Below are 19860 nucleotides of genomic sequence, written 5' to 3'. Positions count from 1 at the left end.
CTTTGTCAGTGGTTGCTAAAGGCTTTGGTGGCAGGATATCCAGGAAGTAGCAGATGTTGGTGTATAAATTACTTTTAAGTCAGGTGTTTGAGTCGAAAGTTGCCTTAAATCCGTTTGTAAACATGTTGCCTGAGCCTCTAAAAAGCAAATATTTATTAAACATTTACCATGTGTAAAATACCATAGTGTCTTAAATTATTGTTTACTGCATTCACAGTGTAAACTCTGGTTTACTACATTGTAATAAAATGCAGCCAACTCAAACTTTGAAAAGAAAGTATGAACGCACAAAATCTGTAGTAATTTTATATTGGATTCACTCTATGTCTAAATCATTTCAGGGCACTATGATACAGGTTTACTCCTTTTTTTTTTATTGTCTCCCCATTTTAATGTCTTTTCATTCTAATCACTAATTATCATTACCCTTGTAACTACAATTATTGCTGTTATTTTAATCTACACCTATTTTAAGCCAGTAAGTCAGACAGCAGAATGAGACTAGAAGGCCCCAGCCTTGCTGGTGTAAGTTAACTTTTTGATGCCTTGAGGGTACTGTCTACTTTACAGAGAGACATCATTCTAGTCAGAAAGATAGCATGCGGGTATGTAAACTCCTTCGGGACAGGAAGTCGTTTATTTATGTAGGCCTAGTCTGTCTACAGATATTTATCGAGTACCTGTTATATGTCAGGACTATGTTAAGCAGTTGAGATATAATAGAGAATAAGATATTTTGGGCTTTCATGGAAGTTTTAGATTAGCATACCTAGAACATGGTAGATGAAAAACATACGTTTGTTTTAGTTGTTGACTTTTGAGCTTTTGAGTTAGTATACTTATGACTTGCAAATTTACCTTTCAGTAAATTATTAAGGCAAAAGAACTTTATCCAGAGAATACAGTTTACTAGAGGTGAATATATAGAATCTTACATGGTTTAATTTTCTCTTTGCATTTGGGATAATAGTCCACTAACACATTTCTATTCCACATTTAAAAATTTTTATTTATATTCTGCCTTGTTCCTAAAAGGACTTAAGGCAGTTTACAAAAATGTACGAATGTGTCAAGATAAAGAAACAGAATGAACGGAGCCAGGACTGAGATTAGAATACATAGCACGCATACCACCGTGAAGTCCTAGCCACTTACATGTGCCATCACATGGTATTCTTATCCTCCCACCACAGAGTCTGTAATCCTGCCTATATCTGTACCTGTTGTTTCCTTTTTAAAAAAAATATAGACCCTTTCTGTTAGTGGAAGATCAGTCTCACCACACATGTTCTGGATGCCATCCTCTCACTTTGTCCAGGACTTTGGTTTCTGCCCTCTATCTTTATACCCCTTGCATCTGGGATCAGAGCTGTTGTCATACAAATATGTTCAACTGTGACTCGTCTCCCTGATCCCCCCCGCCCCTCCCAAAACACACCCTTGGTATTCACATTCCTCTCCAGCTACTGCACCATTTCTCTGTTTGTCATTTCAACAACATTTTTCAAAAGAATCATTGACACGAACTTCATTTTCATGTCCTCATCTCCCATTCATAGTCAGCCCACTCCAGTCTGGTTTTCAGTCCTCTACCACACCACTGAAACTGCGGCCATGCACAGCAGTGACATGCACAGCAGTGACATCTGTGTTGGCATAGCCAGTGGGCACTTTCTAGTTCTCATCCTGTGAGAGCCCAGCTGCACTGACCTAATTGGCCAGTCCCTCTTCCTGAAACACTTTCTGCTTTGCTTTTCTGTGCCCACACTAGACATGTGTTTCTCCTCCCTCTCACCGCACTTGTCTTTACTTGTTCCTCAGCCTGTCCAATCTCTAGATGCAGGAGCTCCTCACAGCTTGATCCTGGCCCTTTCCTTTCTCTTAATACACATTCCAATGATGTTTTCTATTGCTTTGATTTTGGATATTATGCATATGCCTTCCCAAGTTTATATCAATAGCTGAGACCTTTCTTCTGAACTCCATACTCATATATTCGGCTGCTCACTTGATATGTACTCTTGGATTTCTCACAGGCATCTTGAACTTACCATAAAAAAGTCTTATCTTACCAGAATCATATCTTCCACTTCAGAATTATCTCTCTTTCACTCTTCCCCGTTTCAGTAAATGGTACCACTAGGACACAATTGTTCAAGGCAGATGTGGAGGCCATTTTTGATATCTCCTTCTCCTTTATACCCCACCTGTGTCTAATATATCACCAAGTCCTAGTTGTTCTGGGACAAAGCACCTCTTATGCATTTACCTACTTTCCCCTGCACTAAATTGGCGGCTTTGTATGAAGTTAAAAGAGCCCAGGCCTGCTTCCTCTACTGAGAAGATGAGCCAGGTGAGTATTTGCAGGCAAGATATTCCTTGAGGAATTACTTTGGGTACAATATGAGTGTGTTTACCAAAAAACCGACTTAAAGCTTTTGAAGCAAATGTAAATCATCACCATTTAAAGAAATTATTAAGGCACCTGTAGACTGTCTTGTAAGCAATGTAACTTCCTAGACTACTCTCCCAAAGTCCATGTTAAAAGTACATAAAGAAGCTGAAAGAAATAAAAAGGAAAGAAAGAAAATAGTTAGAAGTTGGGGACCCCTACCAAAAATGGTAGTTGTTGTTTTAGAATATAGGTTCCTAGTCCCTTGAAACCCTTGAGGCAAGATATGTCTTGGAATTCACTTTGTTTTTTTTTTTTTGAGGAAGATTATCCCTGAGTTAACATCGGCTGCCAATCCTCCTCTTTTTGCTGAGGAAGACTGGCCCTGAGCTAACATCCATGCCCATCTTCCTCCACTTTATATGTGGGATACCTACCACAGCATGGCTTGCCAAGCGATGCCATGTCCGCACCCGGGATCCGAACTGGCGAACTCCGGGCTTCCGAAGCGGAACGTGCGCACTTAACCGCTGCACCACCAGGCTGACCCCTGGAATTCAGAATTTTTTGATCTTTAGAAGAAGGTGCATAAACCGTATATTGTACCGCCTCATAATCATATTACTATTTCTGAAGCAAAATATATAAATATTCACACGAAAGGGGTAAAAACTAAATAACCTCACACTAGTTCATGTCAGGTTTTGCTGTCAGATGAGTTCAGGTCAAATTAGATTTTGCCACCAAAAGAGTTATGAAAAAACTTTTAGTTTCAGAGTTTTTTGGACATTGGATTTCTGGTTAAGGTATTGTGGACCTGTCTCTGGTTCATAGCTTTTCTTTCTAGTAATAATTAGGACGTCTAGACCAGATTTTGTTAGGCTATGCCCGGGTCTTGGTGTTAAAACCGTATCTCCTGCCTGTACAAGACAGCGTCATTCTTTTTCTTCTTTTTCCTTTTTTTTTTTTTTTTGAGGAAGATTAGCTCTGAGCTAACTGCTGCCAATCCTTCTCTTTTTGCTGAGGAAGACTTGGCCCTGAGCTAACATCTGTGCCCATCTTCCTCTACCTTATATGTGGAACGCCTACCACAGCATGGCTTTGCCAAGCGGTGCCATGTCTGCACCCGGGATCCGAACTGGTGAACCCCGGGCTGGCGAAGCGGAATGTGCACACTTTGCTGTGCCACCAGGCTGGCCCCCAGGATAGCTTATTTCTCTGTTAAATGTAGCAGGAAGGTGTGTATCCAATGGGATCTAAAAGTGGAGTCAATTCATTAAGAAGCAAGGTTTGCCTTTTGTTTTAAAGGGCCATCTGAGAGTTTACTTACTTTACGTTTTAATGTAAAGGAGATAATAACTTGGAAGATAAAGTGGTATACTTTAAAATGAACCTAGGTTCTGTGGCTCATAGAATTTAATAGCTGGAGAGGATGCTTGAGTATGTTTTGCTCATTTTACAGATGTTGATTTCTGGAAAGGCCATGCAAGGCAAAGGAGGACCCCACGTTTTCTGACTCTATACAGAATCACACAGCTGCTTTTTCACAGCTAGTTAATATACTAAAGGCCTACTAAGAAACGTTATTATAATAGAAGAAAAGAAGCAGAGTACAGGGATCCTGTGCTCCAAAGGAATGTAGAGTAAGGACCTTAAAGCTTGCCTGGAGAGAACTATCCCCAGAGGAAGCCCCATGATTAGGTGATTTTGTAACAGTTAAAAATGTAAAGCAATCAAAGAACAGAAGGAAGTTTAAGTGCTATTTGAATGGTTGAGGTAAGTCTTACAGATTTCCTGGAGAGGGGATCATAAAAGTATGAGAAATACAAAAATTTTTGGTTTACTTTTTGCATGGATTCATAATTGAGAAAGAATGTTAGATTAAATGGAGTTGGTAAATGCCACTTAAAGTATGTGAGGTAAAACTATAACATAAACTTCCCAGGTTAAGCTGCAATAGTCCTTTTCAGCTATGTTTCCTTAGCAGTCATTTCTCTTTTTCTCATTGCCCTATTTGAGTTTCAGGCAGATAGGTCTTCTTGGAAGAAGTCAAACATATTAAACACCATTAAAACAAAATGAGATAGGTATAAATACTGATATAGAAAGATGCCTATGAAATACTATATTAGCTAGCTTTCTGTTGCTAATGAAGCAAATTGCTACAAACTTAGTGGCTATTTAAAATAACACATTTGTTATCATATAGTTCTTTAGTTGGAAGTCTGACACAGTCTTGCTAGGCTAAAATCAAGGGTATCAGCAAGGCTGAGTTCTTGTCTGGAGGCTCTAGGAGGGAATCCCTTTGCTTGCCTTTTCCAGCTTCTAAAGGCCACCTACATTCTTTGGCTTATGCCTCCCAATTCCCCACCCCCGCCCGGCCCCGTGATCTTCAGAGCAGCAGTGGAGCATCTGTGACCCTACTTCACATCTCTTTCTCTGACTCTCTTCTTCTGCCTCCTTCCACTTTTAAGGACTCTTGTGATCATGTTGAATCTACCTGGGTAACAAGGATAATCTCCCTATCTTAAGGTCAAGTTGATCAGCAATCTTAATTCCCCTTTGCCACTTACTCTAACATATTCGCAGGGAATGGATATTAGGATGTGGATATCCTCGGGGACCATTATTCTGCCTACCATATATAGTAAGTAACAAAAGAAAGTTGCAAAACAGTTCATAGACCTGTAAAACAGTTTAATTCCATTTGGATTTGAAAAAATGAGTGGTGGTGAGAAATCATATGGCATAAGGTGAAATCCACTTTAAGAAAACTGTGTATTCAAAAATACCCACATTTAAAGAGAAGAAAGTTTGACTATTCGCTTTACCAAAAGATTCTCAACGTTTTTGATTGTCAGGCAGTGGGACAACATTCAGTTTACATACTGTGAATCTTGTGCAAAGCAAAGTGTGCTTGTACACTTCCGTACCCTCCCAGTGGAGTTCTCTGGTTTCCGCTGGGTATTGTTTAACTTGAATCAAGAGAACACTTACTCCTTAATCTCTGAGAGATAAGTGCAAATTGGGTCTGGCTTCAGAATTTCTTTGTACACCATGAGCAGTACATTTTACTGAAAGTTAATTACTGTCACACACAAAGCATAGTATTAATTAATCATATTTATTAAATTATTAACATTTATTAAATCTATTTAGATAAATCTTTTGTTTACATAGTACCCTTCCAACTTTGAATGATGCAAAATCTCTCTAAAATTAGCATTCGGTAGGGAGTAATTTCCTCCAGATATACAGATGGGAAACAGTAAGAATTCAAAGACAACCTGGTGTAAACAGATGGATCTTACATCACCCCTGCCAGCGTCAGAGCACAGCGACCCTGCCATATCCTGCTGCAGAAGAATCAGACATTTGGCCCCAGTATTTTTATAGTTCACACAAATAAAATCTCACTGCCTTTATTCTCATAAAGTGCCCTTAAAATGTGAATTTCTTAGTTGAAATGCATTGAGCATTTCTGTATGCCTGTTTATATTTCTATCTCTTTATTAAACATTGAGTTTCTGAACTGATGAGTCATGCTATTTGTACTATAATTTTCATATAGCTCTTTTCTATTAAATGGTGGATTTTAAAATAGATACTTTAAAATTCAAACTTCTTTCTTCTAGCCTTTTGGATTATGGTTTTGAATTGAAGTTGATTGGGGAAAATACTGCTAGTTCCCATAAATGGAAAACTTTGTATTTTAATGGTGTGATTTTTTTGTGTGCGTTACTGAAAAATGTAAATTTAAAACTACTTGAATCTGATGCATTACTGAAGAGATTTTAGAAGTTCTTTCTTATTTGGTATTTAAGTGTTTGTGTTCCAGAACATTTAAAAATTAACCTTACTGTGTATGTAATGAATACTTAACACACCGAGTTTTCAGATTGAGCTTCCTTCTTTATAATAACCAAAATCTGTTGCCTGACGAAGTACAGCTTAATTGCAGGTAGTGTTTTCTTCCTTTGACGTTACGTTTAACTTCAACAGGCATTTTTATAAGCTCAGTGGGCAGGCTCAGTCTAGATATTTGACTTTGGCAGGCGGGATATGAAATAGTTTAAATAGTTTCACTGCGTATTTATTGCCCAGTGAATGTACACTTGTTAGAGGGCTGCCTTTTTTTTTTAATCTGAGGCATAAAATAGCAAAGTATTTTTTCACTGCTCTTTGTGGTTACCTGTGTTTTGCCATGTAGGTCTTTATATACCTTTTGCAAAGAGGAAATGATTTAGTGATGGAGTGCTCCCACTGACCGATGGACGCAAAGAAGAGAAGGTAACACCATTTCTTCCTTTTCCCCTATCCTTCTAGGAAAACACAACAAACATTTCACGTATGTCTAGCTTCTCTTCAGTTTAATTTTCTTGTTGATGTTTATTAAGTAGGAATAGTGACATTTGTGTTGATTGGTAAAGAGAGAAAGATATTAAAATAAAGCTGATTAGTGGTAAGCTTTCTTGCTGGTTCTTTTCTTATGCTTATAAAAGACAACAAAATCTCTTCATTTCATCTGTTTAAGGCTTTTGAAGCCTTTTTTTCTCATAAATAATTTCAGGTTTTCAGAAGTAGCCTTATTAATTGTAGAAAACTAGTCATGGATGATATTTTAAAAAGAGGGTTATGTTTGTGGATTTTCTTCCAGAAACTGTGGTTATACCTAATTACAATTTAGAAGAATATTGTTTAGCAAAAATAGAAATTCCTAGGTATCACAAAATAAAGAAAACCAGAAAAGTTTCTGTGCCTCATTAAAATATTGGCATCAGTGTTTTAGAAGAAAAGAATATGAAAAAAATGTACTATCAGTGGCAACACATAGGAAAACTTTGTATAACGGAAACCCCAGGTATCTTAATATGCCCTGTCTTAGAAGGCGAGGCACTTAAGATGTGGTCATTATTATGCAGCTGTGTGTTTTGTGTTCTTCGAACCAGAGTCATCAGATGGAAAGAATTCTTTGGCTAGAACATGAGTAAAGCATGAAGGATTTTACTGGTGCCTGTTATAAATTTGATTCTTAAAAATGTAAATAGCAATTATAGAGCTTAAACTTAGTGTAAAGTGAAACATGGACACCTATTCCTTCTATCTTTCTCATCAAATACTTTTTTACCAAATTAAAAACTAAAAATTTAAAATAAGACTCCAACTTGGGACATGTAACTTTACTATCTAAACAAGGAATATTCTTAGAATCTTGAAATTTTATGCTACTAAATCATAAAACTTAAAAAAGTAGGCCAGGCTTTGTTTGCTTCTTAGAGATGAGTATCTATGGGTTTAGATTATTCTCAAGCCTTTTATATAGTGGTTTTATCTTTGCTTCTGTGTCATAACCAAAGGATAAAATAGGTGCTATTTAGACTGTCTGACCTAGTCACCCATGAGCTGGTAAAAGATACAAATCTCATGAAAGTATTAAGAACAAAAGATAGGGACGGGCCTGGTGGCATAGTTGGTTAAGTTTGCATGCTCTGCTTCAGTGGCCCAGGGTTCATGGGTTCAGATCCCAGGCGCAGACCTATGCATTGCTCATCAAGCCATGCTGTGGTGGCATCCCATGTGCAAAATGGCAGAAGGTTGGCACAGATGTTAGCTCAGGGCCATTATTCCTCACCAAAAAAAAAAAAAAAAAAGAACAAATGATGCAGTTCAGAATTGCAGGAACAATTAGGCTGTTTTTCTTGATGTTTGTAGCTCTATAGAGGCGGAAGGATCCAAAGAAAGAGGCCTGGTCCATGTCTGGCAGGCAGGATCCTGTTCTGTAACACCAGAGAGATTGCCAGGCTGGGGAGGAAAGACTGTTCTTCAAGCAGCCCTTGGAGTGAAACATGGAGTTCTTCTGACTGAAGGTATTGAAAAGAATGGCTTAGCAAATACTGACTGAAACGCTCACAACTGCCTGGGTGGGTAAGAGCAAGTCAGAGAGTTACTGGATACCACTGGTTCCTGATGCACTTCGCTGGACCTTATGTTCCTTTGTTTTTCAAAATATGTTCTTACTCCCTTTATCAGAAATCAAATTAGTTGCTAAATTTAAGATATACCATAATTAGAATAAAAGAGAATTATAGTTCTTAAATTATATAGTAATAAGTACACGAAAAAGTAACTTTTGGAAGGTTACCTCTTTAGAAACTCTTGCATAGCTTTTGTTCATTAAATGAATTAGAATAATAATGCTAATAATAGCTAATGTTTATTAAACAGTTACGTGTGCCAGTCACTGTACTAAGTACTTTGTGTTATCTCATGGAGTCTTCACAGCCACCTTATTAGGTAGCTACTGGTGTTATCCCCACTTCACAGATGAGAAAGCTGAAGGTTGGGGGTGGGGTGTGTGTGTGTGTATCAATAATTTTCCCAAGCACACACAACTATTGGAGTGTCAGAGTCAGGACTGAACCCAGAGAGTCTGATTTCAAAGCCTGCTTTTTAAGCCACTTGGCTCTACTGTCTCAGTACAGTTTTTTTCAGGTATAAATAATACTTATAAGAGCGTATAATAAAATCTATAAATCTGTGACAGATAGAAACATAGGCTGTAATTTATAGAGAGAGTTGCCTTTAATTTGATGGCAGTTTACAACTCAATCATAGCAAATTTGATTTGGGCCAGGACTGCCATTGACTTCACTAATTTATAGATTTCTGCTCTGTAAACATTTATTTAGTATTAAATAATGGTTTGGTATTTTCCTTGTAGAAACTAAGATAAGACAGATTCTAGGAAACGAAGCTAAAAACTGACCTTAGTGGTTTTATGGGGTAAACATGGATTTGTTTCTAACCCTTTTATTATTATGTCACTTTTGTTACAATAACATGTAAGAACATTAGGCCAGAATTTGGAAAGTGTCTTTAAGAATATGACTATATTCAGTACCTACCCTCTGGGCTTTAAAATGTATCATTCTCAAGCATATATCAGTGGAATTCTGTTACTATGTTTTGTTAGCCCTTCAATAAGATATTTAGGAACCCTTCATGAATATGATATCGTTAAAATCTAGAATCATACTTACAAAGTTGGAACAACTGAGGGAAAACTTTTAAGAAATATATAAATAGCTTATCATTGTTCATATTTAAGCAGTGTCCGGGTTTTAAGTGTCAAAGTTACAAAAAAATCTCATCTCACCCAAGTGTGTAGTTTGAAATGGCAGAAAGATCTGTGCTCCCTTTCCAGGTGAGAGCATGGTACTACTGATTGAATGCTGGAGATTTTCAAACTGCTTTGTGTCTAGTCATTTTGACTATTAGCTGATGATTCAACGAGGACACTTCACTGATTCACTATTTTTGGGGTACTCCAGGTTAAAAAAAGGAAGGGTCTTTAAATATTTGTTTCTTTGCAGTATTGCTTTCTCTGGTGGAATAATATCAATGGAAAGAGTTGGTGAGCTGTTTTAAGTGTACTGTTACATCACTTGGGAAGAAAAGTTTAAAAGATAGTAACCAGTGAGCTTACTTTCCCAGCACTCGTTTTCCAGACTGGAAGTTCCCTAATGAAAGCTCGTATCTTCCCTCTGGTCACTATTCTGTTCTTATTCCTTATGTAGACATTGTGGTGAGTTAATTTGAGTATATAAATGTGTGCCATGTATAATCCAAAGATAAAACCTACAGTTTTTTCATCATCAACTCAATTGCTGCCTGTGGGAAAAAAATAGTACTTATTTCTTCACTAATTTTGAAAAATGAGTAAGTCTCTGGTCATATGGAAAAGAAAGGATAGTGAGCTTGGTATAATATTTTTCAAAACTCATGGCCAAGTCTTTGTTCCATTTGAGTTTTTTGTTGTTTTTTTTTTGAAGATTGGCACCTTAGCTAATATCTGTTGCCAGTCTTCTTTTTATTTATTTATTTTCTTTCTCCCCCAAAGTCCCCCAGTATATAGTTGTATATTCTAGTTGTAGGTCCTTCTGGTTGTGCTGTGTGGGATGCTGTCTCAGCGTGGCCTGACGAGCAGTGCTAGGTCCATGCCCAGGATCTGAACTGGCAAAACGCTGAGCCGCCGAAGTGGAGCGTGTGAACTTAACCACTCGGCCATGGGGCCGGTCCCCCATTTAAGTTTTTTAGCCAGCATAGATCACATATACATGCCGCCGACTTCTCTGGTGCTACAGTAACATGACTTGGCAGTGCACCTGGACACAAGCAGGTTATCATCATTTGTGTACCCAACTCCCTGGTGCTTTTTGTTTTCATCCTACAGCCAGCCAGTCACCCTACAAAGGCTATCAAATATCTAGTATACAATATATATTATATGTAACATTTACAAATTATACATAATATGGTACAGAACATGAAGATGGTCATGTCTTGTTAACTCTGGTGCTTTCTGTGCAACATGCAGACATAAAGCTAATGTTCTTAGTTTTGGCCAGAATGGGTCTCTACTATTTTTATGCCATTGCATAATTTTCTGTGGCTCTGACTTGTTCAGTAGTAGTGAATGTTGTAGATGTTAGCAAATGTGCCTTTTGTATCTTCTGCTTATTTTATCTTAATGTGATCATCATTTTGTCTTTGAGTGCTTGGGATCTGCTTCTGTAATAGCCTATGATGATAGCCGATTGTGGTGGATCGATGCTAGGAGTTTGAAGGATGAGGCTGAAGGAAAGGAATTAATACCCTTCATTTGAAAGTAGTCTCTTGCAGTTTGTAGAAATTCTCACTATATTTCAGCATGGTAAAAGATGTTATTTGTTAAAAGATGAATAAATTTGAAATATTGTATGCTTGAACCAAATCTCTACAATTGTGCTTTTGAAAATTTTAAAAAAAGACTCCTATTTTGTTAAACTTAGAGGGAACTAAAACTTTACTGATAAATTTCTAGTTAATTCACTAACTTCCTCTTTTTTTTTTTCCAACTTTCAGATGGTGAAGTCTACAGCTTTGGGACTCTTCCCTGGAGAAGTGAACCAGCAGAAGTTTGTCCGAGTAGCCCCATTCTAGAAAATGCCCTGGTTGGGCAATTTGTTGTTACTGTGGCAACAGGGAGTTTCCACAATGGAGCAGTGACAGAAAGTGGTGTAGTGTACATGTGGGGGGAGAACTCTGCTGGCCAGTGTGCGATAGCTAACCAGCAGTATGTTCCAGAACCGAATCCTGTCAGCATTTCTGATTCGGAGACCAGTCCTTTGTTAGCAGTCAGGATTTTGCAGTTGGCATGTGGTGAGGAGCACACTCTGGCATTATCAATAAGCAGAGAGATTTGGGCATGGGGTACTGGTTGTCAGTTGGGTCTCATTACCACTATCTTCCCAGTTACAAAGCCACAAAAGGTGGAACATCTTGCTGGGCGAGTGGTGCTACAAGTTGCCTGTGGTGCGTTCCACAGCTTAGCACTCGTCCAATGCCTCCCTTCCCAGGATCTGAAGCCAGTCCCAGAAAGATGCAACCAGTGCAGCCAGCTCTTAATTACTATGACTGATAAAGAAGACCATGTAATTATATCAGACAGTCATTGTTGCCCATTAGGTGTGACACTGTCAGAATCCCAGGCAGAAAACCAGGCCAACACTGCCATCAGCCCCTCCACTGAAACCGTTGACAGCCGGGGAGACGTATTTGAGAACACTCTTGTAGAAAATGATCTGCCCATTGCTACTGAACTGAATGTTGGAAATGTTCAGACCACGAGTGGTGATGCCATTTCCTCCCAACAAGACGTCATGGGAACATCTGAAATTTCTTCTGCCAGAAATATACCATCGTACCCTGACACTCAGGCAGTGGATGAATACGTGCAGAAGGTGTCAGATCGTTCAATAAGGGAGAACTCAGAGAACAGTGAAAAGCCAATGGCATCTCAGGTACCTGCTAAATTTTATAAAGTATTTTTGGAGTTGAACCATGTGAGTTTTTCTTTAGAAGCTTTAAAATGCCTAATGCATGGTAGCATTTTTTATTTTTTGAATTTGACTATAAGTATGTCTTATCATGTTAGCATAGATAAGGAAAAACTTGGGTTAATTAAAAATTATTCTTTATGTTCAAATTCTGGCCCTTTATGATGTTGGAAAATGTCATGCTAGGCTTCTTTTGTAAGTAACAAAATCCTATTTTTTTTCCTAGTACTTTTCCCCCATGGCTAAGGTGCTGAATTTTGGTGAGCCCTTAAATAGTTTAATCTACTATAGCTTATATTTACAAGATTCTTCTCACCTGTGTTTGTGCTACTCTCCAGATTAGGCAGAGAAAAGTCTTTGCCTTCTTTATCAGGGAAGGTTGTTATGTGGTGGATCCCTCAATTGTAGGCAGACTTAGAAAGAAAACTTACTGGCATCACATATTGTTTAAATATTTTTCAGCTATACCTGTGGTCATTACTGGGCTTTATTGTGGGGGAGGGGGTTAATATTTTCTTCATGTTATTTAAACTACTCTCATTTTGAAAACTTGTAAATGGAGAAAAGCTATTTACCAGTAGCATACAGTAAAGCTTGAGTCTCCCTGCTTAAAACAAATTGTTTTAAAAGGATAATCTGTTCTTTACTTGTAGTGTAAGCCTTTTAATTTTGCTTTTACCTGTATAAGAAAATAAAACAAAAAGAACTGTCCTGTGGTGTGTTTTCAGGTTTTGAAACCACGTAGCCTCTTGATTCTTTATTCCTGTTGTTCACTTTGTCAGAGTGAGAACGTGGCTTAAGGTGTTTTAAGAAACAGTTTTTATTTTGCAGTTTACTCACTGAAGCTTGTGGATATTTTATTTCTCTTTAAGAATAAGCTGTTTGGAGAAAGGTATTATAAAAATCTAAACAAAACAAAAGAAATAATTTAACAGGAATGCATGTAGAAAATTCTTAGACTTGAAAATGCTTGTGAAAAAGTTTGACTTGTTAAAAATCATTTCTCTAATTTATTAAATTTGAAGTTAACAGTTTATTGTATACAGTTTATTTGAGTATCGTCATTGAAATTGCATTTTCCTTTGGACTTATTTTGTAAACGCGTAAATTTTTTGTTACCCATGCTAAAGCATGTGTGTTTAACAAAAGTTGGCAGTGTGTGTTTATACTAAATTTAATTCTGTTTTTGTGAATAGTGCCTCAGTCGTACTTACGAGGAATTTATGTAGTTTAAGACAAGTTTTTTATCTTCTGGCCAAATATAATTGAAAGACTATCTTACTTTTGTGAAATAAATCATAATATTTGGCAGTGAAGACTAACTATATCTCACTACTGAATTTTATTATTAGTTGACTGGGACTCCTAAAATTATGTCTTTCATCAAAATTGCTGGTTAGGTGTTTTTGTTTTGTTTATTTTATGTATTGTTAAATATAATTAGGTAGAGGAGCCAGTTAAAAAATAGTTTGAAGTTTATATAAGAACCCCTTAAACTAGTCACCCCTAAATACCATGGCTGCTTTTATTATGAGCTTCTGTAAACAAAGGGTGAAAATAGACCTGTTGGTTCTTCTGAACAAGTTATCATGGGAACTGTATCACCAAGGAAGTAATAGGCTTTGTATTTATCTTTTGTTTTATATAGTATATTTGTTTATTTTGTCGTATATTTAATTAAAGACTCAGTTGCACAGAAATAACTCTTATGAATTTAGTATTTAATTCAACAAAGTGTATTGAGTACCTACTTTAATTCAGGCTCTATGCGTGTTAGGCCACAGGAATTACTTCCTTTAAGAAAATCAAAAGCCAGTGTTAAAAAAAATTTTTTTGGATTGGTTTTCAATTCAGGACGAATTAAGGAATGTATATATATGCTTTGGATAGCATAGGAAGCAAATTTTTCATGTGACCTATGCTGATAAGCCAGAAACTTTTTTGTGTGTTTAGCAAGTACATTTAATGACTTCTTTTTAGTAGACAGTGGTGTTTGACAGCTCAGAGTAAGTTTCAACTGATTTTTCACTAAGGTATTAGAAAACTTCAGTTTGACTTTCTAATACAGCTATGAATAACACTAAGAATATTGGTTCTGAATGTTTAATTATTAACCTACCCCATCTACTCTCTGTGGTAGCAAGAGCAAAGGTAACTCTTCAGCTGACGCAGCCCCTGGTCATGGAAAATAACTCATTGATGGGATGTAGAAGGACTTGAATTTAAGAACATAATTTGGGGACTGATAGGTCAGAGGTGTAACTTATTTTTCTGCCTATGTATGCTGTACCTGAATTTCCATTTATAAAACATTTTAGGAAAAGCCTTTTTTTTTTAAAAAAAAACCATAGTTTTTTCTGATATTTCTTAGTAGCAATCTGTGTAAATTTTCCTAAAAGCGATCAATTGTAAAACTTGAATCTGTGCAATTTTCTATCCAGGGCTGTCACAGTGTACTTCATATTAAAGGCTGTGTTTTCTATACCTTTATTTCCTCTCCCCTTTTACTGTGCTTAATTTTATAAAAGCAGCTGGGACTTATTTTTAAATACCATGGAAAAACAGCACTCAAAAGGAGATAGTTTGGGGGCTGGCCCTGTGGCATAGTGGTTGAAGTTCTGCATGCTCCACTTCAGCAGCCCGGGTTCACAGGTTTGGATCTTGGGCACAGACCTACTCCACTTATCAGCCATGCTCTGGAGGCATCCCACATACAAAAAATAGAGGAGGATTGGTGCAGATGTTAGCTCAGGGCTAATCTTCCTCAAGCAAAAAAAGGAGGAGGATTGGCAATGGATATTAGCTCAGGGTGAATCTTCCTCCTTCTGAAAAAAAAGGAAGTATTTTTGATAAGAAACTGTATTTTGAGTACTCATTTCCATATAATTTGTTAAATTTATGATCAAGAGTGGATCCCTTTAAGTTGGAGATGAAGAAGCCTTTGTTTTAGAGTCTTATATTTACAGAGAGTAATGGATATTAAACTTTCTTGTTATTGATTGCTTGTTGTATGCAGGATTATATTTTTATATACTTTTTTATGTGTGTATATTTTAGCCTCTTGTAAAAGAAGCAATTCCTAATCTTCACAGTCCACCGACCACAAGCACCTCAGCCCTAAACAGCCTAGTGGTCTCTTGCGCATCTGCTGTTGGTGTGAGAGTGGCTGCTACATATGAAGCTGGGGCCTTGTCTCTTAAGAAAGTTATGAACTTTTATAGTACAGCCCCTTGTGAACCTGGGGCTCAGGCAGGCAGTAGTTCCATAGGCCCGGAAGGTCTGAAAGATAGCCGAGAAGAGCAGGTGAAACAGGAATCAATGCAAGGAAAGAAAAGTTCAAGTCTTGTAGATATCAGAGAAGAAGAATCAGAGGGAGGCAGCCGAAGACTTTCCCTCCCTGGATTGTTGTCACAAGGTAAGGAAATAACCAGGTTTTGTGAATTGACTTTTGGTGAATCCAGGATGCTCCTGACATCACATGCTATATTATAATAAACTAGCTTTTTGTATTCAATCAGAACATGTATTATAACAAGATCCCTGCGTGATTAGTGTGCACTTTAAAGTGTGAAAAGCATTGGATTAGACCTGGAGCTGGTAAACTTGTTATGTAAAGAGGTAAAGAGAAATATTTTATGATTTGCAGGCCATACGGTCTCTGTCATACAACTACTCAACTTTGCTGTTATTGCCTAAAAGCAGCCATAGACAGTACGTAACTAAATGAGCAAGGCTGTATTCCAGTAAAACTTTATTTGCGAAAACAGGCAATCTACTGTATTTGGCCCATGGGCTATAGTTTACCAACCCCTGCTTTACGCTATTTTGCGCAAAGCTCTAAAGTTTGGAATCCTAGGCTGTACTAAAACTTACCTTTCCTGCTCTGCCCGTTTCCTATACTTGTTCTGTTTACTTGTTGCTCTGTTGTGCCACTGAGCACTTCTGTTATCCTGCCTCCTTATTCTCCTTGCCACTAGATTTTCATCTACACAAATAAAACCCTTAGTCCTGATCAATTTGGGTGTGTTCGTGTGTGTGTGTAAAGAAAGCCCATGAATTCTATGAAGTCTGAAAGAGAATCTTGTGTCAAAATTTTCTTTTCTGAAATGTCCTTTAGCATTTTTAGTGTAAACATATTTGAGATTTCCTTAAACCATACATGTGGAATGTTGATTTTTGTCATGTCATTAGATCATATGAATATGCAGTCCCACCAACAGGTTTATTTCCTTAGGTTAAATTTTACTTAGTAACCTAAAGTATCTTTAGAAAAATCTTACACGTACTCTTTTTCACCTCTTTCTTTTAAAATTATCTGAAATACATCTTTGAGGAAACTTCACGTAGGTTTTGTTTGCTAGTCTCTGTATGTACAAATGAATGGTACACTCGCCAGAAAAGGTGTTGATCTTAGCTGGTGATGATCACTTTTTTGTGACCCACAATTTAATGAAAAAGTGACTAAGTCAATATTTAGTGACATTTGATGATTTTCCTCAAGACATATCCATCCTGTCACCAAATTGGTATACAAGATTTACATGGTGTTTTATGCCTTTGTTATAATTTTGAACACTATAAAAGATGTTATCATTCTTTTTTAAAGGTTAATTTCTCTATAAAATAATTTGATGTAGGCAAGCAAAATACAACAACTTTTTAGTACTTCCCATTTATTATCTTTTTACCACCGTAGAAACTTTTAAATTTTGTATCAAAAATAAATACTTTACTAGAATATTTATAATATATTTGAACTTAGATCTTGGCTTGGAAAGATCTAAGTTAACTCTGCTTTGAAATAGAAAACGTATTTATCGGTTTTAGTGTAGTATTTTGTTAAGCATGTTCTTTAGAATATAAGTTCCTTAGGATGTCACACCGACATCCTGTGTAACATAAAGGTTATACAAAAAAGGATTCTGTGGCCAAATGTTTGGGAGTGGGGCTGTGTTAAACAAATTGAAACGGGCCTTTTCATTGTAGGACTTGTCAGTGCCTTTAGCATGCTAATGTATGTGTGAATTTCTATGGGGCAGGTAGTGGGAGGATAGGATGTAGTAGGCAGCATTTACCAAACTCATTTGACTATTAAAGCTCCATTTTTGCGGAGAACCTATAGAATGTACTTCATAAATACCATGTCAGTGTGTCTCTTTGAAAGTCAGCAGCTTATCAAAATGATATCTTTTTTCCGACCTGTCTACTCCCTCACCCCATCTCTGATTTGTTTTCAGTTTCCCCCAGGCTCTTAAGAAAAGCTGCACGGGTGAAAACGCGGACGGTGGTTTTGACCCCTACATACAGTGGAGAAGCAGATGCACTCCTGCCTTCCCTGAGAACAGAGGTGTGGACCTGGGGCAAAGGGAAGGAAGGGCAGCTGGGCCATGGCGATGTGCTGCCTAGGTAAGTGCCACCAGGATTTGCTGTTAGGAATGGGCGTAAACAACCCTCTCTCCTGTGAAGGTCTCTCATCTCCATTTCCTCATAGAAGTCTGGTCCCTTCTAGCTCCAGATTATTATACAGCATTAACTCTGATTAAAGGAAAAAAACCCAAAAACTGTCGTCTTAGTCTTGAATTTGTTCCTAAAAACAAAGGACTCAAGTATCCATGCTGTACCTTTCCATCACCTCTTTGATGTATATTCATCTTGGAATACAGAAAGAGGAGTTTGGGATAAGATTGTATTTCATTGAAAAACTTGAATGGTTCGAGTTTTTAACTTATAAAAAAGAGCCAACAATTTTTTTAACCTGAAAGATGTCTCTCGGCTACTGCCAAAATAACTTTAACCACAGTATTAAACCATTTCTGTCCATGTAATCAAGGAAAACTGTCATCTGTGAAGAGGAACTCTTATGATATTATAGATATTGGTGAAGGTCTGTAAATGGAATGATTATCTAAAACAGCCAGTTAATATGAAGGTCTCTATTCTTAGCAGAGTGAAGGCAAATATGGTTATATGTTATTGTGTCCTCAGTATACCCTGCTATGTACTCTGCTGTATGAATAATTTAGTAGTTTTATGATTCACAACAGATTCTGAATTATGGTGGTTAATTAGTGATTGACAGACAAAGATAAAATTAAAACCATGCACAATTACTTATAATACTTAGGAGTAGATTGAACATACATCCAGTATTTTTATTTAATGTTTTCTTTTGAAATGTTTATTTTTCCTTGAAAGCACTTGCTCTATAATTTGAGAAAGGCTATAATCCTTGCTGAGAATACTTCTTACTTTGAGTTTGTGTGTGTGTGTCCATGTTTTTCTTTAAGGCTTCAGCCATTGTGTGTGAAATGTCTGGATGGCAAAGAAGTAATCCATCTGGAGGCAGGTGGTTACCATTCTCTTGCACTTACTGCGAAATCCCAGGTAGGAGGCAGACTATTAAAAGCTGATCTTAATTTCGTGGAAGGCCAACAAGACAAGATTGCACCATTGTTTACTGAGTATCTGCTACGTGTCAGGCAACAATACCGTGTCTCATTTGATCTTTCCAGTGTTTTACATTGCATTGTTATTTCCATTTTACAGATGAGGAAAGGGAGGTTTCGAGAAATTATGTAACTTTGTCTCAAGTCACACATGTGGTAGTAGAGTATGGCTTAAACACTGGTCTCCCTGACAAAGAAGCTTTCTATAACATGCTCTCATTGAAAAGTAGAACTCAGAATTTTCCAGGGTATTGGTGAATTTTTATTAGTTCTTTGATGAAGAAAATCTGCAAGTAAGACACTAAGAAAAGAAAAAAAGGCATTTCTCTTTAAAATTATGGGACCTGAAAGTGGCCTCCAGAATCACTTAAGACCATGCCCATATTCATAACCCTCCTAAGAAAAGTAGTTGTTCGAGTTATTCTTAAGTATATTCATACAGTGATTTTTCATCACTCCCTTTGTCTTTTTAGGAAAAGTCCTTAAAGGATTCTAAACCCTTTAAATATTTTAGTTTATTTTAAATTTCACATACTAGGCTAGCCGAAAAACTAACATAGTCCATATAAATAAATGTAAATATTAGGAAAGAAAAGGATAATTTATTGTTATTAATATTATGAATCTAAAAGGCTTAAAAATAAGAGATTAGGAAGGTGATCAGTTACAAAATAAACGTATAAAAATTGCTAGCTTTCTTACAAACAAAAGAGAAAAGCGAAAATGTCCTTAAGGAAAAAGAAGCTGTTCATAATTACAGCAAAAGTATTAAGGAAATAGGAATATTCTTAATAGAAAACTTGTAGCGCCCATATGACACAACCTGGAAAACTCTTCTCATAGATCATAAAATAAAATAGGAGTAAAGGGAGAGAGATTTTATTTTTAGATGAGTCAACGTTGCAGAAATGCCATTTCTTCCTAGAGCCTTAAATAAGACCAGTGTAAATTCAGTACAGTCCCCAAAATATTCCAATATAACATTTACAACTTGATAAAATAATCCCCAAAATATTCCAGAAGAATAAATATAGGAGGTGAGTCACATAAATTCTGAAAAAGAACAGAAAGGAAGGGTAAGAATTGGTCTTATAAAAAATGAAACTAGGGGCTGGCCCCGTGGCCGAGTGGTTGGGTTCGCGCG

At 37.0% G+C, this 19860-nt stretch overlaps 1 protein-coding gene across 10 annotated transcripts in view; it reads left to right on the top strand.

Moving 5' to 3' along the window:
• ALS2 (alsin Rho guanine nucleotide exchange factor ALS2) overlaps positions 1 to 19860 on the top strand; it is a 73100-nt gene that overhangs the window by 5604 nt on the left and 47636 nt on the right. For 8 of the 10 annotated variants that reach the window (XR_011502982.1, XR_011502983.1, XM_070508403.1 and 5 more), the window contains exons 2-7: positions 6603 to 6682; positions 8105 to 8259; positions 11297 to 12234; positions 15328 to 15685; positions 17508 to 17676; positions 18558 to 18654. Coding sequence is in view for 8 of the 10 variants with exons in the window: in XM_070508403.1 (XP_070364504.1) it covers positions 6663 to 6682; positions 8105 to 8259; positions 11297 to 12234; positions 15328 to 15685; positions 17508 to 17676; positions 18558 to 18654 (1737 nt within the window). In the remaining 2 variants the exon portion in view is untranslated. Of the gene's footprint in view, positions 1 to 287; positions 2354 to 3375; positions 5040 to 6602; positions 6683 to 8104; positions 8260 to 11296; positions 12235 to 15327; positions 15686 to 17507; positions 17677 to 18557; positions 18655 to 19860 lie in introns of those variants that run through there. The other 2 variants (XM_070508398.1, XM_070508397.1) reach the window with 2 other exon arrangements.

Source organism: Equus asinus, chromosome 4 (assembly GCF_041296235.1).
Source record: "Equus asinus isolate D_3611 breed Donkey chromosome 4, EquAss-T2T_v2, whole genome shotgun sequence".
Lineage (NCBI taxonomy): Eukaryota > Metazoa > Chordata > Mammalia > Perissodactyla > Equidae > Equus > Equus asinus.
The sequence above is the reverse complement of the archived record's forward strand: the minus strand, read 5'-3'. Positions and strand labels throughout refer to the sequence as shown.